Genomic DNA, 24596 nt, shown 5'->3' with positions numbered 1-24596 from the left:
CTCTGTGCCGTCTAGTGCTTTTCTTCCGTTTCTGCTCCTCATTCCCCAGCTGCAACCTCTCTCCCTCTCGCTCTCTCTCTCTCTCTCCCACCTCCCTCTATAATAGCCTGTTCACCTCCCCTCTCAGTTTCTCTCTCTCCCTCTCTGCATTTCTCTCTCACAGTCTCTGAGTATAGAGCTCAGCCTGACCATCTGAGTCTGACATGTCCTAAAATGGCTGCCGAGGATAAACCTGAAAAGCCTGACAGTAAATATTTACAAATGCTATTTGACAGATTTTTGTCCTAAAACCCACAGTAGATGCTCAGTAAATTTACCCTCAGTGATGCGAAAATACTGCAAATCATGACATTTTTACATTCATTTGTATATATTTGTAAATCAGTTTCTTGTTTAAGTTCAGTTGAGCTTGTCACAAAAATCCTTCAGCACCCCTGAGGGGCCTTGGAGCACAGCTTGGGAATAATGCCTTCACTGTCAGTGTACAGCAGTACTAGAATTTATGCAACTCTTAATCATTTAATACTGAATAATCAATGTGTCTGATCAGATCAAATCATGCTCATCTTTCTCAGCAGGTGTCTGGTGGGTAGAGGGCGTTTAGGTCGAAGGCAGCAGCTGCTTTGCTCTGCTCGTTATTAACAGTATGTGATGGCCCAAGGCGCCAAAGCCTCTCCTCCTCATCGTCACATTCACGTCACATCACATTTTAAAAACTTGACAACAGCTTTCAAAGAGCTAGTAGGGGGGTCACGCAACCAAAGACATCAGAGCAAGGAGGATAAAGGAGCAGAGAAGATTAGACATGATCTCAATTAGTTCCATGTACATTAATCATCAAAATCCTCCTGCCAAATCGGAGATTGTTGTTTTTTGCATGAATGATAATGACAGAAAGAAAGTCAATTAAAAGTTATTACTGTAACAGCAGCAGTGATTCAAATCATGTATAATGAATGAAACATTTTATTAATCCAAAATGTCAATGTCAAAATAGAGGCAGAGTGAACTGCTTCAGACAAACAAACAAAGAAATGCATAACAAAATAAAAAAAACAGACATTTGGTCAACAGTGAAGATTAATTTGTGTGTCAGTGAGCCAATTATTAATTCTACTCATCTGTTCATTAAGTGCATTTAGGTGTAATTTTGAATCAAATGACCTGACCTCACTAAATTAAGTTAATAACTCATTGATTTAACTTCACTGTAAACCAAAGAAACACATTAAAATTGAGACATTAAACATAGACATCAAAACATTTCCGCCAAACCTGAGATGTGACAGAAGCTGCCCTAAAGCAGAAACACTGTGGCCTGTGAGAACCAAACACAACTTAACTAAATGTGAACGTGCACTAAATTCACCACCCAAGTCTAGTGCTAACATGTTAGCATGCTAACACTGCTAAACATTAGCATGTATAATGTGAGCATATTAATGTGCTTACATTTCAGATGTTGACAGGCTAAGCATGACAAAACAAATCTTTTGCCTCTTAACATAATATTTGCATTAAAAGCCTATGTGTAGTATATCGGAATGTTTGTTTTACAGTTAACATGCAAGCTAACATGATTACAGGCTAACAACATTAGCAGGGTGATGTTAGCATGTTCTACCACCCCAGGTAACGGGTTCATCCAGTAAATATGAACTGAATTATCATCTTTTCTGAGCCAATTCCCTTTTAAAAGCAGAAAAAATGTGATTTGCGAGAAACAGCACTTCACTAAAAATACAGAACTTAAACAAAAAATGATCAGATTAGAAAAGAAATCCCTGATTTAATTGTGTTTTTGGAAGTGTAAATATTTGCTATAAAATGCTACTTCTTTGAGATTTTCCACTAACTGTATGTGACGCATTATTCCCATCATCATTATTATTGTTATTAGTAGTGTGTTGCTCTGTCAGCAGAATATTTGTAATAGAAACTTTTTACACAAACACACTAGCAAATGTTTCAACAGGTCAGACATTAAATCGGCCTTAGACGCCACATCGGATCAAACTGACGGCCATCAAAAAGCCATCAGATCAACCAAACAGAAAGTCTGACTCCAACACATCAAACACTTTTTTTAATCAATGACTGCGTGAAGCTCTGTGGGTTAGGTTAAAGGGGTTGATCATGATTTTCTCTCTCTGTAGAGCAGCTCCAGAGTAGAACAGTTCAACCTTGCGTCTATGAGTTATTAAACTTTGTTAAATTGAAGCAGGATGGAAAATAAACAACATATGACATTAGTTAAAATATGTTCAGACGATCAAACGCTGATCCAAAGTATCCCTTTAACAGTTTACCAGTCAGCACCAGTGAGGAATTGTGGCAGGAGTTGCCATGACAACGTGACCTCCACAGCTCAACGCAACAAATGCTTGGTGAGCCTCAGTACAGTTCGGTGATTGGCTACCTCAGAAGTCACTCCAGAGGACAGCCCGCCTACGTTTGTCTACACTGACGACATAATCACCAGAGACGGACCAAGAGACAGCAGAGACAGACGCGCTGAGAGACAGACAGAAAGAGAGACGGACAGAACAGAAGATTACAATCGTTTAAGTGTTTCCTTTCTGTGGGGATTTTAGACATTTCTTAAACTGATGTAAACACACAGCAGGGTCTGATTAAGTCATTTATTGATTGTCTGATTGATTACAAGCACTTACCTGTGTCCGTCTGGGAGGCGGGTCTCCAAGTTTCCGCTGGAGACCTTCCAGATGTAAACAGCACCATCTGCTGATCCAGCTGCCAGGAAGCTTCCGTCAGGACTGCAGAAAGACAAAAACATTGGTGTGAAAAATTAGTGATCAGCTGATTGTGTCGAAAAGTGAGTATGTGATACTAAGAGGGTCATGATGGTTCTGCATTTGACCACTCGGAGAGCTCCGTCAGCACAAACACATTCCAGGGTGATTCGTAAGCCATAGAATCAACCTTCATACAGGCCACTCCATTTTATTCATTTGCCTTGAAGTCTTACTACGATCTTTTCTCATTTGCACGTCGGTAAAAAGCTATTCATGAAGTGCACCATCCCACGCACTGTTTCAGTCCAAGTGCAGATTTCATCAGTTGAAATCTGGTGATGTTTTTTCAAAGGCATGTTTTGATGAATGCACACACTCAGGTGGTGCGTAGTGTAAAGATGCTGAGGCGCTCCAAGCTACAGCTGCAGCAAACATGCTGAGGCAGTCCGCTGACTTTACGCTCTGTTGTTTTAGCATAACCTTTTATGTATTACCCCCACTTATGTTCTGAGCAAGCAACAGCAGAACACCCTGAGCTTGCTGTTGTCATGGAAACAGCAAAAAATTTAACACATTGCATCACGTCCCTCAGTCTCTCTCTGCACCCATCTCCCTCTCTCCGTCTTCCTACATCTCTGTCTGTGACACAAATATCAATGTTGGATTACTGATTCATCACCAAACTCACCTGAACACAGCTTTGGTACTGTCGCTGCCACATTTAAACCCTTCAGCCCTAAAAAGAGAGCGAGAGACAGAGAGAGAGAGAGAGAGAGAGAGAGAGAGAGAGAGAGCGAGGGGGGGTTGGTGGGAGAGAGAGAGTGCTTTAAAATTGGTAATATGCAAGTTTGAAAAATCAAGAAACTCAAAGATGATTTATATTCTGATCAACTGCACGCTGACATGCACACACACACACACACACACACACACACACACACACAAACAAAGGCACACGTCTGACCCCGCTCCTGTACCTGAAGCACAGAGTGTCGTTGCTCCACCTTAGGTCCATCAGCTGAAGGCAGTCATCACGGCAACAGCTGAGCAGCTGACGATGGTCAGAGCTGATGTCCAATGAGGTAACTTTACCCGGAGAAGACCAGCCCTCCATAGATCTCACCGACCTGAGATACACACACAGAAACACACACAAATGAAGGTGATGTGTGTGTTTGTTGGTCAGTTGAGTATTTACAGTGGTCCTTCACTTCATTTTGAATTTATGAGTCAAACTTCAATACTGACAACATAAATTGCTCCTGTAACCAATTTGTCACTCTGACTGATGCAGCTCAGGCGCATGACAGCACAAAAAAACAAATCATGAGCTCAAGGGAAATGTCTGTAGACCTGAGTGCATGATGATCTGGGGGAGGTACTGGGAGAGCTGAGTGGCTTCCATTGTTCTAAAATAGAAGAAATTTGTCCACAACTTTCCATGGAGGCTTCTCCGCAGCAGTACTGGGAGGCTCGTCACACAGGAACGATGAGCAAATCAACATGCAGAGCTGTTTGCCAAAAAGGCTTCAACAGAGTCGTGAGTAGAAGGTCTCAATACCTCTGCACATGTGACACTGCAGTTTATTTCTGATAGGTCTGAATTTCCTTTCTCTGTTAATAGGAGGGGGAGATTAATATAATGAATTTCAGGGAAACTAGTATAATTGTTTCCATTATTTGTCAGATCGCTGTATTTTATTTTAAACTTATTGTGTCAGATGATTTGTCAGATGATTTTGTTGGGTGTTCAGATGTGTTCAGTGCTAGAAGCTGAGGCAGACCACCATGTGTCACGGTCAGACCCCCACCTCGCGAGGAAGGGGAGGAGGAGGATCATTATATGGGCTGGCTTGTTGCCAGGTAACAGAGGGAGCTGGGGAGTCGCCGTGGCGACGGCCAGGGGATGAATGAGAGGTGTCATCAGTGAGGCAGATCAGATCCTCAGCTGCTACCGACACACTGCAAACACTTGCAACTAAGTGATGGAACCGCCATTAGATACATTTCACAGATATTACACACACTTATTTTGTTACACTCTGTCTTCATAGCAGGGTGTGGATTTAAAAATGATTTTGAGGTAAACAGTTTTAAACAGTGCCCTCTGGTGGAGGAGATCAGCGGAGGAGAACAGCACCTGTTTCCAATGATCATGTGAAAAGTAACAAAAAAATTAAAATAAACAAAAAACAGAGCTGCAGAACATCAGGAGAACCCAGAGGAAACAGATGATAATGTGTTTTTAAAAGAAAAGACAAACATGAGATGTACCTGGTATCCCAGATTCGGATCTTGCTGTCATAATGTCCACTGATGATGCAGCTCTCTGAGCAAACCAGGTCACTGCAGCACGAGCTCACATCCACCACCTGAACACCTGTACCAACAGTCCACCTTAAATACAGAGTGTCTACACAGAGATTCCACCTTAAAGACATCAGCACCGAAGTCACAGTAACAAACAATCTGCCTGAACAACAAACTAACAATTAGAATGGAATGACTTGTACAACAAAAGCTTGCAACTCCAAGTATATGCATTATCCAGGTTATATTAACTGTCAAGGGACAGAGCACAATGGAACATTCTCCTGTAAACTTTGATGAAACAATTTTGAATTCCTTGTTCCCTTGACGATTCTACGCTGTCAGGCCCAGACTCAGGCTGAGGCTCAGATGCTCCCTCCACTAATGATTATAGTTGAGATGAGGACTTGATGTTTGTCGGCTGTGTCTTTTCCCCTCCAAACATGGCATTGGCCACTACTGCCAAAAAATGGATGTTTACAGAACACTGTCCAAGAGCCCTTGTGTAACATCAGCACGGCCTTTTCGAAAGTTGAGAAGTACAGAAATTTGTTTTCAGAAACTCCAACAGATTCCAATATCTGTGCAGGTCTTCTGCTGAAAATCTTGCGGTTATGATTGCAAGCTGTGCACTTGGTGTGATCTCGAGGGGAGTTTTACTTATACAGTGGGGAGAGCAGCATCAAGATTAAATCCATTTGTTTTACGGTACACTGATAACACACAGGAGATATTTTTGGAGTTCTTGTATCTCTACAATTCTAATTCTCTAGATTTGAAGAGCAGACTTTCAATGTTTAATCAACTGATTATGTAATTTGTTATCATGGCTTCAAGCTGTTTTTGTCCATTACTGTGACATAGATGAACATCAGACCACATTTAGAAACAGGCAAAGAGTCCGTATAGTCAGTGTGCAGTTTAACTCACATGCGGCTCTCTGAAGGTCCCAGAGTCGAACGGTTCTGTCTAAGCTGCCAGTCACCACATGATGAGGATCTCTGCTGAACCTGGCTGCTGTCACCTTCCTCCTGTGACCTGTCAGAGTCAGCTAGATAGGCAGATGGACACTAGTGTCACTTCCTATTTCATGCCAGACTTCCCATGATGCACTGAGATCCTTCTCTATGATTGGATGGTTGGGTTACCTTGGGTATCGAGTCATCCAGCCGCCACAATATGGCCGACTTGTCGTACGAGGCAGCGAGAACCCTCATTCCCTGAAAACATACAGGATCATGTTTTAATGAGATAATTTTATTGACTATAGAACAAATCAATATTTGACAACATCTTATTAGTATATACAGTAAGTAAATATATAATAAGGTGCGCATTCCTGATTGTAATGACTTCTGACTACAGAGGGTTTGAAGAAACCTTAATGGTCCGGACAGCTGAGGCTCTGCTGTCAAACATCCTTTAACTTGCATCAAACGATTACAGGTAACGAGTGTGTGCAGGTAACAAGTGAGTGGTTAAGTGACAAGACAAAGGCTGCTTATCAACAAGCTGACATGTCCCAATCAGCAGGTTTATTAAATCAACATGAGTGCTGGACGTACCATGGGGTCAAACTCTACACTGGTGATTCCCTCAGTGGGGCCATCGAGAGTCCCTTTGTAGTTCAGCGTACCTGCACACAGTGGACAAGAGCACCGAGCTCAGATCACTTCAAAAGCATATTATTACATTCAAATGTTTGCAAAACAACAACCATAGCATGTTAGCATTTGTTTCCACGCAGGCTGCTACATAATACTAACTAGTTAGAATGTTTACTTTTACATAAACATGTGTTTATTCAAAGCAAGGTACACATGAGGAACAGCTACTGCCTACTGAAATGGGAAGAACATGCAAAAGACACAAAGAATCAAGTGGAGTCAACTGGAACCATGAGTCTGAACCAAAAACTGACCGCCAATCCATGCAGCAGTTGAGATGGACGCCTTTCTGTCCAACCAGAAGACAAATGATGCTAATAAGGCTAAGAATGAAATGTTGTGTGTACCTGCTCTGACCTCCCACAGTTTGACCACTCGGTCAGTTCCTCCGGTGGCCAACAGGTCTGAGTTGGACCTGAACTTCACAGCGTTGATGCCTTCCTCGTGGGCATCCTAAAGGAATGGGGCGGACAGAAACTTTGATTATGAGCTGAATGCAAATGTATGTCACCTACAGGTAGAGTGTCCTTATCATGTCGTACCAGGACTTGTAGAGCTCTGGCAGGAACTCTGGCACATATACAGATTCGGGGAGGAAAGTACAGCTCTTCCTCCAAACTGCTCGTTGAGTGACCTCTCCTCTTCCTCCTGACACACAGAGAGCTGGGTCAGTCACATTAACTACACCTTCAAGCAAAACTTCGCAGCAGGCTAAAGCAGACAGGCGCAAGTCCCTTAGAGAATAAGATGAGTAGAGGCTGAATGAAACAAAAATGAAAAATCTTGATAGAACTCACTCAAAAAGTTCCCTGATGGTTGAGAGAATCCGTGGTGATGTGGCAGAGACCGACCTGGAAGACAGAGCTTTGAAAAATCACATTTACTGAAAACCTGTACTAGAGTGTACAGGTCTATATAACAAAGTGGCCACTGAATGCGTACTGATATTCATCACTGTTAAGTTTTACTTTTCAAAAGATCAGGGCAGTTAAAAGCACTGCTAAACACTATGATAAAACCAATTTGAGCCCGACCTGAAGAGACGAGTGTGGCCTTTCTCTGCTGCCACCTCCTGGCTTTTCTTCGTCGGAGAGGTGGCTCTTGAGGAGGGAGCGCTGAGTGGACTGAAACAGGAAGATAAAATGTCAACACTATTAGCTGCTACTCAAGGATTTAACCAGGAAATATTTGATTAGATATCAAACAACTGTAAAATGTACAATGATTGCTAACCATAGTCAATCCCCACGTTCAGCTCTCACCTGTCTATGCTGACCATCGACCTGGTGGCCGTCTGCAGCTCTTTCTGGAGTTTAGCTTCTCGTGCTCTGGAAGCACAACTCACATCATCAGCATCATCATCATCACAATCAACGCTCCTATGTTTCCACACAAGATGGTTCTCAACAAAGTTTAGTAGGTATCTTAAACTTAATGGAAATTGTGCTGCTGTTACATTGTGAAGTTTTGTTAGTTTATCAGCGTAACATTAGAAAAACTTCCATTCTTCCTCTTCTTAAAGTGACTAATTTTGTAAGTGGTGTTGAGCTGAAGGAAATTGTGGCAATCCTGAGTTGTTGTAGAGCAATTTGATGTGATCAGTGTATTTCAGGTACCTGGACTTCCTCTCGTTGCAGGTGTTCATGTGAGCGGCGGCCTGCTTCTTCACGTAGATTATGTCCACCAGCAGCTGGGAGCCTCTGGCGTCCTCTTTCATGAAGCTATGCTCTGCCCCCTGTCGTCGCTCTAGCAGAGCATCGTACTCCCTCTTCAGGACCTGGTTCCTCTCTTCAAGCTGCTCCACCTGGGCGCGCAGCTCCTGTCGCGACACTTCCACCACGACCACATCCTGCTGCACCTCCACCAGGCTGAACAGCAGACACAGCACCAAACACATTACAGGAAGCTCCTGGTTTCACCTCCACCAAGGTGGTTAAGCATGTGTTTGAATTTAGACTCCACTTACTTGTTAATACACAGTAAAGTACATATAATATATTTTAATACACCTGATCTGGATCATCATGTTGATCTAGGCTAAGTTTCACCTGTCCATCAAAGGAGACACTCACCTGAATTGTTTCATTTAGAGTAGTGTCTTCATTTTGCTCACCTGGCTTGTTGTTTCTCCAGAAAACAGTCATGGGTTTTAAGCTGTTTCTGAAGCTCCAAAACCTTATAGGCCAACTGAAACATCACATAAACACATGGACGAATTAAACAAAGACTCAAAGAAAACCAACACACATGAAGAAAAAAGCAAGCAGACAAACCAGACAAAGCTGCAAACAGAGAAGATACTGGGACAAAGCATAGCTAAAAGGAAATAATGATGGAATGTTGTTTTTAAACTTATGAAGCTTTATTTTATTATATTATCATGTTCACATGTGTTCAGTATTTGTCCTACTCCTCCTCCTATTTTTTGCAGTATTTGCTTCAGTATATTTCAGTTTAATTTCTCTAAATTGAATAATTTGGGGCTTTTTGGAAGATTTCTCCCCCTTCTTTTTTGCTTTCTTTTCCCCCTGTGTCTCCCTCTTTTGGTATTTTGCAATTGCTGACACGGTGGAATGACATCATCCTATAAAAACACACACAAATCAACACAATAGAAGATAAATCGATTGTGTGTGTTCAAACTGCTTCACGGTTTTGTAGTCAACTGCTGCAATTTCAAATGTGTCCAGCAGAGGCCACCGTTGTCTCAAAACAAAAGTATTGTTGAAACGTTAGAAAAAAAAAATTGCCTTCTCCACAGCAACGCCACTAGATGAATGACACCTGTACAGATGTCCGTACAATGGCCTTGAAAAAGTGAAGAGGTATTCATAATTGATCGTCGGGTAACCAGTATTGGTTCAGTGGTTGATAATTGGTTATTGATTAGTTGTGTGGTGCAGATGACCTCTGACCTCTCCTGTGGTTTTCTTCAGCTGATCGCTCTCACACCGCAGGGAGTCACTGCTGCAGTCAGCTTCGAGAGGCCTACACATACAAGAATAGCAAAACACACCTCATCGCCAAGAGCACATGCACACAAAAACACACAGGCTGACTTGGTGTGACTTCCAAGTAGACACTGTACTGAAGGAGAAGTGGGTGGGGGTCAGTTTAGGCATTGGCCTCAGGGCCTCAGGCACTCAGGCACTCAGGCCCCCCCCCCCCACACACACACACAGTATAATGCACATCTGAACTCTTCCACAGTGCAAACGCATGGTATCTAGGTGTTTCCAGCTTAATGTATGTGTGTGTGTGTGTGTGTGTGTGTGTGTGTGTGTGTGTGTGTGTGTGTGTGTGTTACCTGACTGCACAGATGGAAAATCTTTTAGTCAGGGTGGTTTTCTCCATCAGGTTAGTGTCTGCAAACAAGCACACAGTCAGCTGATACATCAGAATTAGTCTAATACCTTTGATCAATTTCAATCAGATAAAGGATCAGGTCTGGGTTGCCAGGTCTGGACAATATGACCTACAGTACAACTTATATTGTCATACGTATTGTACATTTTTGGTGGCAAATTCATAAATCCCGGTTACACAATTTCTCCTTCGACTTCCTATGTTTATTTATACGACCAAACAAACACTTGGATGCTAAAATGCAGGGGTGATGAAATTAGACAATCTCCTCAAGTAGAAATATGACAAAAAGTTTGAGGACCAGCGACTGTAGCTAAGAGCTCAGTCTAACAAGCTGCACCGTCATAGACCTATTTTGTTATTATCTGAACTATATTTGGAAACTTTTAGGCTATTTGTCACCTAATTTTCACAACACATTCAGTATTTTACAGCTAATTAGATCTTGTTCTGTTTTGGACCGCAGCTGTCAAAACCCACGTGTATCTGTTTTTAACGATTATCTGAAAGTAGAGACTTTGACAAACTAGTATCTTCATTTTAGAAAAGAACTCCGGGCCACAGGTACAAATCAGGCTTTTAACTGCACAAAACAAAAGTTGACTTCTCCGTACAGATGCTGATGAGACCCTGGAACAAGGCGTGCTGCCTCTGGTCCCTGTGTTTCAGCTGCCGGGCGATATGCTGCTTCCAGCCGCCTCTGACCCGAGCCGGTTCTCTCGGGGCTGGGGTGGCTCGGGTTGGGGCTGCGCTACCCCGCACCGTCTCTGCCGCTGACTGTTCGCAGTTCAGTGCGTGTTCGGCCATGTCAGCGGTCTGCCGGGCTGATACCCGGCGTCAGTGTTTATTGTCCGCCATGTTTGTTTTTCTTTCCTTCCGGGTTTTTGTCTTTTCCCTGTTTTTCTTCTGCTTTCGATCTTAAATCTTTTTCGTTGTGGTTGACAGTGGAAAGAGGCGGGGCAGGAAACTCGCAAACGTCGCGTGCCGCGCTTCGAGCCAATCAGCGTCCGTCCTCCGATGCAGCACGTGACTGGGCATGACGCGGGGGATTTGTTTTCTCGCCAGTGGGCGACCGAAAGCCGTCACGTGACACCGAGAATATGTACTTCTGCAAATTTTGTACATATACACACACACATACACACAGTACTGCAGTCGTGTTTGTATATATACATATATATATATATATATACATATATATACATACATATATATATACAGTCAAAAGTATTTTTGATGAAAATTACATGACTATTGAAGAAAGAATTTCAAACATGTAAAACTCACAACAAAGACATTTATTTAGAAATGTATTTAGTATATAAACAAAGTGTATGTACAAAACATCACCAAATAAAACAAAAAATAATTTGTCGTAATAAAACAAACTTAAGGTGCTTCAAATATAATACTGTCATTAAAACATCAAAATCCGTGTGTTTGAGCGCTTGCTCTTGGCCAGGTGCAATTGGTCAGCGGGAGCCTCCTGCTGAGCTGTAAATTCTGTCCAGTTTTTTTTGAGTCATGTGGACCAGCAGGTCTGAGTACTTCTCCAGCAGAGGCAGCATCCCCAGGTCCTCCGGCTGAGCCCTTGCCTCCTTTAGCAACGCCTGTATCTCAGCCTGGACGGCGGTAAAAGCCTCCTGCAGCACGCAGGACATCTGCTGCTGCCGCTCACCGCCCCCGAGCCAAACGTCAACCTGCAGCAGAAATAGCAGAAAATGACACTAATGGGATCTGATGTTCGTTTGTGTGGCAAGCCTCCAGGTTCTTTAACCACGAAACACTGCACACACTACAACACATACAAGAAGGAAAACAAACTGCATCAGGTGTGGTGAGCAAAGAGCTGCGGCCCTCGAGGGCAGGATGAAGAGGTGGTATATTACAGAGAGACATAATCGGGTACAAAGATTGTTTTCACTGGACAGGCATGCGGCCATTTATTTACTGTGAATTATGAATAAAAAACAACACAGACAGACAGACAGACAGACAGACAGACCTGCTGGTACAGCTGGGCGGCTCGTCTCACTGTGTATCGCAGCTCATTGGCGACCTGCTGACATTGCTGCAGGCTGACTGACTCAACAAAGCCTACACAAAAACAAGCAGGTAGAAGGTCAAAGGTCAGGAAGGAACATGTTTACTCCCTCTTTAAAGACATCTGTCCACTGTTTCAGTGCTTGGTTGGGAGGAAACTGGAGCTCCTAAACAAAACACAGGGAGAACATGCAAACTGCACAGAGGTCTTGCTGGGATTCAAACCCTACACCTCCAGCCCAGGAACAGAGCTGACCACTGAGCCAGCCTGCTGAGAATCGCTTGATTTGATAATAATAAAGTAGATTGTAGAAGACAGTAGTTGTTTGTTTTCTCACTTGGACCATATTTTTTATAGTAGTCACAATAGCTTACCTTGATTTGCCTGGCTTGTGTCTCCGGGTCCTCCTGGACCCTTGTTCTGACTGATGGGAGAGGAGGTGGAGATGATGTCAGTGGTGGATGAGGAGGTCTCACACAAGGTGGGAGCGGCTGAAGGACTGGGGACATTTTTGGGGGAATGAGCAGAGCTGAAGCTCACAGCTTCAGGTTTCAAACTCTCCTCAATGTTGCTGAAGATCTGCCTCTCTTTAATGCTGGGTGACGTGATCTCACTGGACGTGGTCAGAATTTGTGCACATGGTGACACAGAAGAAACGGGAGATTGACACATCTGGGATGACGGAGCATTGCTGGGAAAAAGAAGGGGGCGAAACATTAACGACAGTTCTCATCACACACACCAATTATATCACTGCATAGTAACACAGCCAATGACATAAATTAATACCTGGAATCCAGGTCCACCTGGGGGCCAGATCCTCCCAGGCCAGCTGACAGCTCAGTAGGGGGCTGGGCTTCAGTCCAGGAGACGGAGAGATTCTCCTTGTCGTCCTCCTGATTGGAGGTAAGCGAGTCCTGGCTCAGTTTGGCCCTGGAGCTGGCTGTGGTCCTCATGTATCCCTGGGAGGAGGCTACCTGCTGGGTTACCACACTGTTCTGGGCCGTCAGGGTCCTGGATGTGACGTCTGATCGGTATACAAAACAAAACCCTAACATGTCAGACATCCAGACGAAACTCATAAGAGAACTTGACCAGAGAAATCACCACAAGTCAACCCAGTGATTTAACGGATGAAGCCAACACAAGATCAACCTGATGGAGATGAGTTGGATGTGAAATGTCAGGGATCATATACAGAAGTGGTTGATTGTCTGCAGAGAAGTGAAAGACCGTGACCAGTGCGTTTCAACCATATGAATATCAACCCAAGTAAAAAATGTGAAACACACACACACACACACACACACACACACACACACACACACACACACACACACACACACACACACACACACACACACACACACACACACACACACACACACACACACACACACACACACACACACACACACACACACACACACACCAAGCTGGCTCTGCATTCGTGCACACACACACCTCCCAAGCTGGCTCTGCATTGGAAGACCACAACATTGTGGCGTCTGTGTTGTGGGCGGAGCCTCAAAGAGGGCTGATGAGAAAGCTTGCCTGAAGCTCTCCTACAGAGCACTGATTTGTGGCGCCTCACTGTGGTCTCTTACACAAACAAATACACACACAAACACATACACACACACACAGAATGTTGTTACTGTGGAAAATCGTTAAACGTAAATGACCATACCCATAAAACTTCTCCCCAAAATTGTGTTCTCTAAGAGCTGCTATCTCTGTCATTTATTACAAAATAAGGTGATAGCTCAATTTTCGTATTATGCATTTGAAATAATGTTCATATTTTGGAATTTTGTCAGAACTGTAAGAAAAACATTTTGTCCAACTGGTAGAGGCTCACTGAAAGAATGTGAACACATCGTGCAATGTTCTAAAGGAAACCTGTTCCTGTAGAGTCACGGCAAACGCAGCAGAGGAATGAAGCTCAGCATGTTCAGCTGCTCCGTCTGCATTCATGCTCGGATTAAAATTGAGGAGCGGGATCATTAGACTATTTATTTCTTTGAACACGAGGAAAGAGAGTCTCACCGTTTTCTGCTTTTTCCATCTGAGAGGACTGTGTGGGCGCGTCAGTGTTTGGCTCTGATGACACCTGATCCTGAAAATATATAATTTATTACCATGATGGGGAAACTTTAAAGGCTTGGGTTCATTTGTGCTAGATGAGTTTATTTCCCATACCGATGTATTGCTGATGTTGCTCTCCTCCGAGATCCTGGGGGGGATAGAGACGGGGGGCGGAGCTCGGCCTGGACACGCCCTAAAACACAACATGGGTCTGTCAGCTAAACAGCTCCAAGTGTAAACTCTTAAATGGTGCCGGTTGTAAATCTAAATCTTTCTATATTTGAAAAGAATGAAATCAAAAACGCAGATGTGACATTTTGTACAGAAAAAAACAGAAGCTGTCAGAGCCACTCTGTTTGTCTGTCTCTCCACCTGTCTTACTGACCGGATGCGGTCCTGGAAGCGGGACAGGAATCTTGTGGAGATGCTGAGTCGGGGATTGAGGAAATGTTTTTCCTCTGGAGGCTGCAGTGTCGTCGGGTCCGTGTCAAACTTTTCTGAAAGATCAAAGTCACAAATGCTTCAGTGTATAAAAAAACAAACCATAACATCTGACTTTGACCCTAAAGGGAGAACGTGTGCCAACTGTGTCTTTTTGTGTACCATCAGCCAGAGTCTCAAAGTGGCTCCTCAAAGAGCTTCCCTCCTCATCCTCTTCCATCCCCACACTGCCCACAGAGCTGCTCTGACTCAGACAGTCTGTATCTGAAGAACAAACACAAACTCAATGATCTCCACAATAGATTAACAGCACACACAGTCTCTGAAAATACTCTAAATGCTCCCAACTGTCATCACAGCCTGACAAATACACACAGATTTAAAGATGACACGCCATCAACAGAAAGTGGTGACTGCCCTCTGCTGGATTAGGAGTGAAGTTCCACTGGATTGTAAATGTCTCCATGATTTCTGATTTGTAATGAGCATTATAACCTCAGGAGGGCACCAACAACTAGATAGACTAAGGTTGTTTTTAGTAAACAGTGGGTTTTGGCTTTAATGCGGGAGAGAAAAATCCTATGGTCTGTGAAGGTGAAGAACAAAATAGGTGACAGGGCTTCATCAGTCTGAATTAACAGTTCTCTGATTTAGTCTCAGTCAAACTAATCTCTGAACTTCACCGGCATCTGCAGGCTGATCTAGATTTCCAGCTGATTCTCCCGAGAGGGTGGACTCAGGGCTCCGCTCCGACTCCTCCCCCTGTCCGCCACCATCACCTTTGACCTGTTGCTCCAGCTTGGAAGAAGGAGCAGAGTGCTGGGCCTCCGTCAGCCCCTGAACATCAAAATCTCTGCAAGAGTTGATGAAGTTGATGATGTTCAGTTTAGGGAAAAACATTCAGCTCTGCAGTTTTAATTTCTACTTCCCATGTTTTTTATCGTGTTATGTTAATTTGATATTTCTGTCTGAATGCCATTTACCTTAGATTTACGTAATCCTGTCAAGCATTCTAGGTCTCATTGTTTTGGTTTAAATTTTCCTGAAAATAAAACATGTAGAATCTTCCAGGTGAAATTCCCAACTGATTCTACAAAGTTAGGGATTTTCTGTTTTGTGTGTGCACTTTTTAGGTGTCAAATGAAAGACACGTTTAAAAAAGTAAATGACTTATTTTGATATCAGACTGATGCTTTCCTTCACGTTTCTCTTGAACAACAGACTCTCTAAGGGAGCTCTTCTCGCTATTGCATTTATTACATTTTCTATAAACTGAAAGTAATAAGCATAATATATCTATTCAGCATTGTGTGAAGCATTTTATAGGCTATGTTACTGCCGACATAAAGGAAGTAAACTAACCCATCGGCAGTGGTGCTGTTGGTCTCGTAGAGGATGAAGGTTCCTTTCTCAGAGGAACTCACAGCTGAAAGGTCCTGATCACCAGGAAGCTGAAACACAAACATTTTAGATTTCTCTTAACATTCAAGTGTTCCACGCTTCCTCCCCTCTGACCTGAGAGATGAAAACACATGGGAATGTTAGCAAACATTGCCCTTGTTACCTCCTCCTCCCCCTCCCCCAACAGGCTATCTAGGCTCTGTGGATGGAAGTCCTCCTCGTCCTCTTCTTCCTCTTCTTCCTCTTCCTCATCCTCCTCCTCATCGTCTCTGTGCACTTCCTGACCCTGCTCATGGCTCTTGGTGGGGCTTGGTGAGAATTTGGTGCAGATAGTGAGTGGGTCCAGTTGATCCGTCCACCGGCTTCGTGCTTGGCGAGGCTCTGGTTCTGGCACGGCGGCTGGTTGGATGGAAGCGGACGATCCGCCCTGGCCTTGCTGAACACACACACCATACATGCACCAATGATGAAGGCCCTTCAAAGGAGCGCCATGTAATCTTTCCCTAAAGGGGATTTTTGTTGTTGTTTTTTAAATAAACAATTCATGATAATCTCTTAAAACATTTCTGACCCAAGTTACCGTGTACGACACAGCTGACTCACCATTTTGCGGAACCATTTTGGGAGTTTACCATTGGTCTGGAGGAGCTGAACATCAGCATCTGAAACAGCAAATGGGAGATGTATATCAAAGAGTATCCTTGGCAGAAAAGCACTGTTGTGGAAACGCAATAATGTCCACATAGTGTAACCCATCACACATCCAACAGCTCTTATTGCCTCCTGCTAATGGTTAAAATCTGAGTGGAAGATTCAGAACACTATCCTTCATCCTCACCATGGGTGGACTTCAGCTTGCCAGGTGTTTTGAGATCTTCCTCCTCCTCTTCCCCCATTTCAAGCAGCTGGAGTGAAGGACCAGTGATGAAAGTCTCCCTCCTACAAAAAACACCTGTTAATGACCTGCAGACTGGTTTGTCCTTCTGATGACCCTGTGATCACATTACATCTGCCAGATAGAACAGACCTGATGTTCTGGTTTTGGGGGCAGGCTTTGGGTGCGATGCTCAAGCTCCTGAAGCCACGCCTCTTCCTCATAATTCTGGTCATTTGGGGGTCCAGTCGCCAAACGAACACACAGCTATAAAACAAGCAATGCAGCTCAAACACAACACAATATCAGGACCAGGTTTTACAGAATCACAACCTTCTGATGGTCCAACAGGTGTCTGGATGGAATATAGTGCAGCCTTAAATGCCCTTATGCAGTAATGTTTTGACTTGTCTGCGGTAAGGTTTACCTGTCTCCTGACACTGTGATGAGGTGTCTACAGTCGTGGCTGAACTTCATACCGGTGACAATCTCTGCAACAAAAGACAGAGAGTACACCATCAACACCTGAGGCACGGAGCAAATTAAGCTTCAGTTCCAGTTCAGCTGAGTTAAGTTTCAGAATGAAGCTCAACTACATATCAGCGATGCTATACTGTATATTATGATACACAGCTGAAACTCAAACCATGTACACGTCAAGGAGTACACACGTTTCCGTCTCACGTACAGGTGAAGTGGACTTGTTTACCTGAGTGTCCGAACAGGATGGCGACACACTCTCCAGACTCATAGTCAAAGATGGTGATGTTTTTATCTGAGCAGCTGGTGGCGAAGAATGTACCTGATGGGTCCATCTGCACCTGCAGGCCAGATTGGCAAACCACAGCTCAGCCACCTTCTTTCACAATATGGTTTCTCTGCACAGTCCAGTCACCATTAGGCCATGAAAGCTTTGCAACATGTGAGAGATCTTCCCTACCAACCTTCAACAGTGCTCCTTCATCACTGGACGAGCCTTTTAAACATTTCTTCAGCTTCCCAGTCTCCACGTTGTATACTCTGCAGTGACATTGGTTAGTGACCAAAACAAGGTTACATTTCTTACTAGCAGCAGCGATGAATCTGAAAACAGCCTTGGAGACTTGAGGAAGACATTTAAATTTTTTTTTACAAAAACAAATGACTCTGCAGCTTTTAGGAAAAGCCCTGTTTGGCTGTGTTGGGCGACAATGACAAATGGTGAAATGCTAACATTGCTTATCTAAGACAGGGGGCTCATGTAATCCATTGACATCTAACAGGTTTGACCTCAAACTGCAGTGAGCATGTATTTTCACCTGATGTTGCGGTCCTGACAGGCTATGGCCACGTGCGTTCTGGAAGCTTCCAAGTCCATGTCATAGAGCGTGGCCTTCTCCACCACGTGGTGACTCCTGGAGAATATCAAACTATCTGCCGTCTGTGGAGCATCAAAAGAGCCAAGTATTACATAATCATGCAACAAAAAACAGATATTTCCCTTCTGGGAATCCTTATGCATTTTTCTGCATAGACTGACCTGCTCAGCTGTGCGGAAGTAGATGCTTTTGTCTGCACCACAGCTCACCATGTGAACATCTGGACTCTCACCTGGAACAGAGGGAAAGGCTTGTTCATCAAGGTAAAGCGATACATAATGTTTCAATAGCTCTTTATCTAACGGTTGAACAGAAAATATGAACAATTTTACAGCAGGGGACAACATAGCCTACTAACTTGGCCAGCATGCCTGTGACTGGCTAAACTGACCCTAAACTCTTTTTGTTTCTGACCACTGCAAAGAGCCTCAGCTTATGCACCTGTGAACTTGATAGCAGTGATGGAGGCTGAGTGGTCATTCAGAGTCTGTTCTAGGCTGTAGCTTTTCTCCAAGTTGAAGATGTGGATAAGTCGATCCCTGCTGGCCGACGCCAACAACTTCACACCTGCAACCACAAACTGGTTTTAAATATCACACATACCTCATGAATCAAAAAGCACTGCAGTGGAGATGCTACAGGTAGATATAATCACCCTCAAGCCCCCATGTTTCCCCCCAATGTATCAGAGATGACCTTTGACCTGAGCTTCTAATCCTACCTGTGGACATAGGTGAGAACTCCAGACACAACACCTCAGAGTCATGAGCCTCGATCTTTGCCAGCTCGTCCATAAACTCCAGACCAAAGATCCTATACACACACCCACACACACACACACGGCCATGTTAAATCAGCTGTACACATTTGCCTGAATGTTGTGCGAGTGTGTTTCCTGACCGCAGATTTCCACTGCGATCTCCGGCTGCCAGGTGTTGTCCATCAGGACTGAGACACAGCACTCTGATCCCAGCTTTTCCATCGGCCCCCGCTGCTTCGCCGCGCTCGCCCTCTGCCTGCAGATGCTGGCTGTGGCCCCCCACGTACACGATCCTCAGCAGGTCCTTCAAGAAAAAAAGAGAGGTACAGTATCAAGACACAGACTGACCTCAGAGACACTAAAGGCATTTCCTGTGACAATGGTGACAGAATGATCCTCATGTTACATCACAATCGGTGGTTCAGTCTCTCAAACATCCTTACATTGCTGTATTGGTTCCGAGGGCTGGTGGGCAGGTCGGTGTGCCAGAGTCTGATAGTGTTGTCTGAGGAACAGGTGAGGAAAGAGGCCGGCGGCAGGCAGGACTGGGAGAGATGCGACTGCTCAGGATAGAGCTGGAAAAAAATGTGTTAAGGTTGAGTTGTTGGTTGAGTTAAATTTTCATTGTGAAATTTCATCAGATAATGGGAAAAACTCACGGCACCCCTGGTATCAACAGTAACACTAAGGATTATTCATTATGCAATGATGTCATTAATTAGTGTATATTCCATGGAATGAAATGTTAAATGTTTGCAATTAGTGGCCAAGCGGATGCTGACCTCGAGGCTCCACACACAGCTGCTGTGGTACAGAGCAGAGTACAGCTTCCCCACCGCCTTCACGTCTCCAACGTCCCACACATACACACTGTGGTCATTGTACACGCATGTCAGATACTTGGCAATGGGGTCAAAGGTCAGAGCGGAGGCATCTGGGTACTGAGCTCCGGAGACATCGGTTGACGGGTTGCTACGGAAACCAGACACGGGATTAATAATACATTTGTATAAAAGTCTCTGTGTTCCTGTCATAATCCTGTGTGGTATTTTAGAGTGCTTGTACCTGTCCTGTACTCCTTGGGTGAGGTCGGCTCCAAGCCGGTGTGGCCGGTGGAGCGTGGTGATATACTGCAGGTTAGAGGGGCTGAAAACTCTCACAATGCCGTCAGCACAGCCACAGAAAATGTAGGATTCGCTGACCGCCAGGCAGCTCGCCGATGACGTCTATCAACAACAGCAGCTTTAGTCAGCATTGTGCAAAACTATGCAGCCCCACATTCCTGCACCTCAGAGATATGGACACCAATAGCTCTTAACCACACACAGACGGCATCGCTCCCAAGCTCACCTTGAGATTGACCCAGGCTTCCAGCTGTCGGGTGCTGTTGAAGAGGCAGAGCAGACCAGAGCTGGTGATGCAGTAGGTGCTGGAGGCCATCGGGCCTCGACCACAGGCCACATCACTGAACACACTGTTTTTATGGTCATCTAGCAACCCTGACCGACCAATCAGGGGCACTGTGCTGTTCACCTGCAAATCAATGAATAGATATGAGAAGGGTGAACCAACAAAGACAACAGCCAACACTCAGAGATGCTGTATGTGGCTGTGCACCGTGGACATCTGACTAAATGAAAGACTTCACTGTTGACAGCTTACCAGAATGGAAATGAGCTCTATAGTTTTTAGGATAATCATACCCGCCGTTCTTTGGAGGCGTCTAGGTACCAGAACTTGACATGTCTGTTTCCCGCTGTGACAAAGTAGCTGTTGTCCTCTGAAAAGGAGACTGCCAAAACCTTGCTGGAAACTTTGTTGGAGGCGATGACTGTCCCTTTCTGCTCACATAAAAGAGATGGCAGAATAACGTGAGCAGCATGGACAAGAAACCATCATCTCAGCAGTATCTCCATGCCAACATTCACAGGAGGTCACAGTGTAAGTATGCAGCACTCAGAAAGCAAACAAAGAGCTGCGTAGGGTGGTAATGTAATGTAAGTCGCTTTGGATAAAAGCGTCTGCCAAATGCTCGTAATGTAATGTAATGTAATGTTATAAAGAGAAGAATTAAGTCAGGCAGAATATGCTGACTATATATATATATGTGTGTGTGTGTGTGTGTGTGTGTGTGTGTGTGTGTGTGTGTGTGTGTGTGTGTGTGTGTGTGTGTGTGTGTGTGTGTGTGTGTGTGTGTGTGTGTGTGTGTGTGTGTGTGTGTGTGTGTGTGTGTGTGTGCTCACCCTCCAGTCCCAAACGCTGACTGTCATGTCATGCTGGTAACCCACGGAAACGATGTAGGAGCTGTTGGCTGAAAAGGCCACACAGGCGACGCCATACTTATGACACTGAACCTCTGCCAGCTGAGAGCCATCCACCTGCCACACCCTCACACAGGGCATGTGACCACTCTAACACACACACACACAGATAGACACAAGCTTTACATCATTTCATTGGATTCATCAATTGGGCACATTATCATGATGAGTTTACAACATGATGTTTCACTTTAACGCACAGGTTGAGCCTTCAGACCCTCCAGAAGTCGACAGTTTGTGATTCAGAAAGACAACAAGCTTAAGACTTTAAACATCTCGCTTAGACAAACAGGAAATTCATACATGTACACACACATCTATGAAGATCTTCAGTCATCTAGCAGAAGCAGATCCCAAGGCAGGTGGACTTCCTCTGTCGTCAGGACATTTTGAAACACATCCAACCACATAAAGACACATTCACATCGAGTTCATACCTCACCAGTAGCCAGATATTTTCCATCATGAGAGAAGGCCAGAGCAGTGAAGGGCTTTCTGGAAAACAAACACAATCAATTTAAAATCCCAACACACCAGTATGAATGCATTTAGAAGTGGCTGGTGGAAAGCTTCATCTACCTGGATGTATTGATAATGTGACTCTGTTTGTTTGTCTTTGGGTCCAGCAGCACAATGACACACCTTTAACACAAACACACACACACAAACCAGGTACAAAGGTTAAAAGATACTGAAATTTAGACATTTTCCATCACCAAATGACAACAAAAACACAACGTAAAAGAAAATCTGTCTTACCCAGCTGGATAGGCTATTAAGCCTGTGTTTGGATCAGAGGCCAGGGCACTGCTGCTGGCCGTGCAAATGCCCAAGACTTTCTCTAGAGACACCTGAGGACAAAAGAACATTTACCCAAACTCAGCTAAAGAAAAAAACTGCTGTGCAGAGTGAGATAACCTTCACACTACAAGTGTTTTATTGACAGCTATTGAAATGACTCAAATCCAGCCACAGACAGCAGCCAGCAAGAAGACAATCACTGCAATTGATTGAAAATTTCAGGAATGTGATGACTTCCACTCAGACCTGCTCACTGTGGATCAGACTCACAGCTTAACAATCAACCCACTATGTGATACTCTGATTAACTCCTCAGGATTTGTTATAGCCTTTCCAATTAGATATGATAAGATGAAACTGTACTACCCCGAGGGGAATTGCTGTACAACAGTTACAGTACAGTGGAGATTGGACATTGTACTGACAGAAAAGTACGAAACTGCGCCACCAGGAGGCAATCTGGAATGAGCCTTTCATTACGCCCAATAACGGCAAAAGTTTCAAATATTACTTCTTTAGGATACCTATAGATTAGACAAAAAGGAATGAAGTCGTAATGTGTTAATTTGAGGTCAATCTACATCATGTCTGTCTAGTCTAACTACAGCTGCCTTAAATCCTGACCTGGATTTATGAGAACTATGTAAAGTACTTTCCTGAACTCTTAAGAGTGGACAGACATTTGTATGTGTAAATAAAGTTAGGGAATGTAAAATATCGTTATTCGACTAGTGAACTAGTGAACCAGGAGTCTTGAATCTTAAATCTTAAACATTCAGAATGTCTATATTCATCAAAAATTACTTTCAGGTCACAGTGTGTATGTAAGCTCGTACGTCGTTGTTGTATGTTAGTGTTCATTTACTTTGTGTGTCGTTGAGAAAGTAACAGTGTAGTCATAAAGCGAGCTAACCCCGCTAAAGTTAGCCAGCCGGGCAGCAACAAATAAACTTTACCCGGTTACTGTTCGCTTTCTTCGGCTGACTCTGGCGACTTTTTCGGCGTAAATTTCGCCGTAACCCGCAGTCCGCTGCCTCTGCCATGGTCGCTGTGCAAAATGGTGAAGAGCGAAATGCAGATAGGCTGTCTGAACAGTGAGCAGATCTTAGTTGATTGCGTAGTTGTGGCGGTGATCCTCCGCAGTGGTTTTGTCACTGAAGCTACACGCTAGGCTAACGGAAACCTGAGCCTCTGTTCCGGGGACGCGCGGCGAGACGCGGGTTCAAAACTGGGCCCCGCCCATTCTGTCACCAATCAGAGGCTCATTGCCACGCCCCCAATGCGAGGCTACCAGTTAGCCGCTACTAGCCATACTAGCCTCCAAAGGTCATAATACATCTCTGGAATATACATCATTATTTTAGTGTGTTGTGTTTTCTTAAGCTAAATATGTTGTCTATTTTTGACAAAAGTTTACATAAGGGGTCATCATTATTTGTATCATTATTATTATTGTTCATTGCTCAACAGCTTCCCCACAAATCTGACAAATCTGTTTTGTTGATGCTCATATGAGATGTGACCCCATGAAAAACAGCTCTATCTGCTGGTCCTAAGCACCCATTACAGGTGACTCTAATCCTGTGTTGTACATTTGTGGATGCAAACACAATGTTGAAAATGGAGGGGCATTTTGGCTGACTTACTGTAACCACCCAACACACGTGCACACCGCATATGGACTCCCACAGGTGTAGAGAATATGGTGTGGCTGACTCTGCTGACCAGGACATTGTTTTCCTACAGGCGCTTGTGTGGCCTGCAACAAGTGAATGGTATGGGCCTGAATGGTGGAGCAGAGTGCACGATGACTCATGCTGCCATGATTTGGCTCCACTTGTTTCTGGGGGAAGAGTCACTTCAAATGAATAGTTACTCTGAATCATCAACTTTATCCTCCTTGAAACTTCTTGAACAAAACAGTTTGCAACAAGCATTAAAGCGTTGGAAATCATTTCACGGCATTGACATCTTTTCAAAAAAGGTTTCTACCTCAACAAACCTCCCCATGGAGTAATAATGTTCACTGAGCCGGTTCTTTTTAGCATAAAAAGGTGATGACTTCAGTAATAAGCCAGTGTTACTGTTTGGATTTTTTTGGCTGGTTAACTGGGTGTAACAGTTTAGAGACCAGTAACCTCCACAATGTCACATCCATCACTGTGGATGTGACAAGAATAAGTCTAGATTGAATTTTGTGTTGTTCATAAAAAACTAGACTAGAGGCTGAAATCAAATGATCTTACTAAGTAATTTTCCGTGTTGGGTTAGAAATTTTAAATGTTGTTTTCTGTCATTTGCTGAATCTCCTAGTTTATTTATTTGTTTTTAAGGACAACTCTATCTCTGTGTGACAACAGTGTGTATGTTTTTGTATCACTCCTCAGTAATGAGTCCCTGTGGGGTTTC

General features: G+C 44.0%; 2 protein-coding genes across 5 annotated transcripts; both read right to left on the bottom strand.

Annotated features, from left to right (window-relative positions):
• Window positions 1–950: 950 nt before the first annotated feature.
• On the bottom strand, window positions 951–11057 carry atg16l2 (ATG16 autophagy related 16-like 2 (S. cerevisiae)). The gene is made up of 18 exons (XM_076146041.1): window positions 10714–11057; window positions 10041–10098; window positions 9649–9721; window positions 8847–8920; window positions 8350–8601; window positions 7996–8061; window positions 7768–7857; window positions 7531–7584; window positions 7276–7381; window positions 7081–7186; window positions 6632–6702; window positions 6215–6286; window positions 5997–6117; window positions 5031–5136; window positions 3734–3883; window positions 3445–3492; window positions 2676–2777; window positions 951–2514 (listed from the first exon to the last, which is right to left on the bottom strand). Exons 1-18 carry the CDS (start codon window positions 10904–10906, stop codon window positions 2421–2423), a joined length of 1836 nt encoding a protein of 611 aa, XP_076002156.1. The 5' UTR covers window positions 10907–11057; the 3' UTR covers window positions 951–2420.
• Window positions 11058–11387: 330 nt separating this feature from the next.
• On the bottom strand, window positions 11388–23381 carry wdr62 (WD repeat domain 62). Of its 4 annotated transcripts, none has more exons than XM_076146270.1 (33): window positions 23144–23381; window positions 22146–22237; window positions 21966–22028; window positions 21824–21881; window positions 21309–21476; window positions 20769–20906; window positions 20416–20598; window positions 20131–20291; window positions 19848–20037; window positions 19509–19640; window positions 19206–19369; window positions 19027–19118; window positions 18747–18872; window positions 18467–18537; window positions 18246–18367; window positions 17892–17967; window positions 17657–17768; window positions 17375–17438; window positions 17101–17214; window positions 16912–17012; window positions 16677–16735; window positions 16237–16509; window positions 16035–16123; window positions 15356–15525; window positions 14835–14936; window positions 14617–14728; window positions 14346–14424; window positions 14193–14262; window positions 13608–13745; window positions 12933–13170; window positions 12518–12834; window positions 12105–12196; window positions 11388–11799 (listed from the first exon to the last, which is right to left on the bottom strand). In XM_076146270.1, the coding sequence occupies exons 1-33, from the start codon at window positions 23228–23230 to the stop codon at window positions 11572–11574; spliced, it is 4281 nt and encodes a 1426-aa protein (XP_076002385.1). In that variant the 5' UTR covers window positions 23231–23381; the 3' UTR covers window positions 11388–11571. The 4 variants fall into 4 exon arrangements, with proteins under 4 accessions (XP_076002385.1, XP_076002386.1, XP_076002387.1 ...); XM_076146271.1 differs by having other exon boundaries at window positions 14193–14256; XM_076146272.1 differs by lacking the exon at window positions 13608–13745.
• Window positions 23382–24596: the final 1215 nt, after the last annotated feature.

This window comes from Genypterus blacodes, unplaced genomic scaffold (assembly GCF_046128005.1).
Source record: "Genypterus blacodes isolate CSIRO-AG114 ecotype Tasmania unplaced genomic scaffold, CSIRO-AGI_Gbla_v1 ptg000032l_1, whole genome shotgun sequence".
Lineage (NCBI taxonomy): Eukaryota > Metazoa > Chordata > Actinopteri > Ophidiiformes > Ophidiidae > Genypterus > Genypterus blacodes.
Note: the sequence above shows the minus strand (reverse complement) of the source record. Positions and strands in the feature narration are given on the sequence as shown.

Bases quoted from the DNA above. Each gene is read 5' to 3' on its own strand.
- atg16l2 (XM_076146041.1), bottom strand. From the start codon at position 10,906: ATGGCCGAACACGCACTGAACTGCGAACAGTCAGCGGCAGAGACGGTG. The intron at 10,099-10,713 runs GTACGGAGAAGT...GCTTGTTTGCAG, and splicing joins CCAGGGTCTCATCAGCATCT to ACACTAACCTGATGGAGAAA. The intron at 6,703-7,080 runs GTACACACAACA...CACTGTGTGCAG, and splicing joins ACTGTGGGAGGTCAGAGCAG to GTACGCTGAACTACAAAGGG.
- wdr62 (XM_076146270.1), bottom strand. From the start codon at position 23,230: ATGGCAGAGGCAGCGGACTGCGGGTTACGGCGAAATTTACGCCGAAAA. The intron at 17,215-17,374 runs GTAAACCTTACC...CTTGTTTTATAG, and splicing joins ATCACAGTGTCAGGAGACAG to CTGTGTGTTCGTTTGGCGAC. The intron at 13,171-13,607 runs GTGTGTGTGTGC...TATACCGATCAG, and splicing joins ATGCAGAGCCAGCTTGGGAG to ACGTCACATCCAGGACCCTG.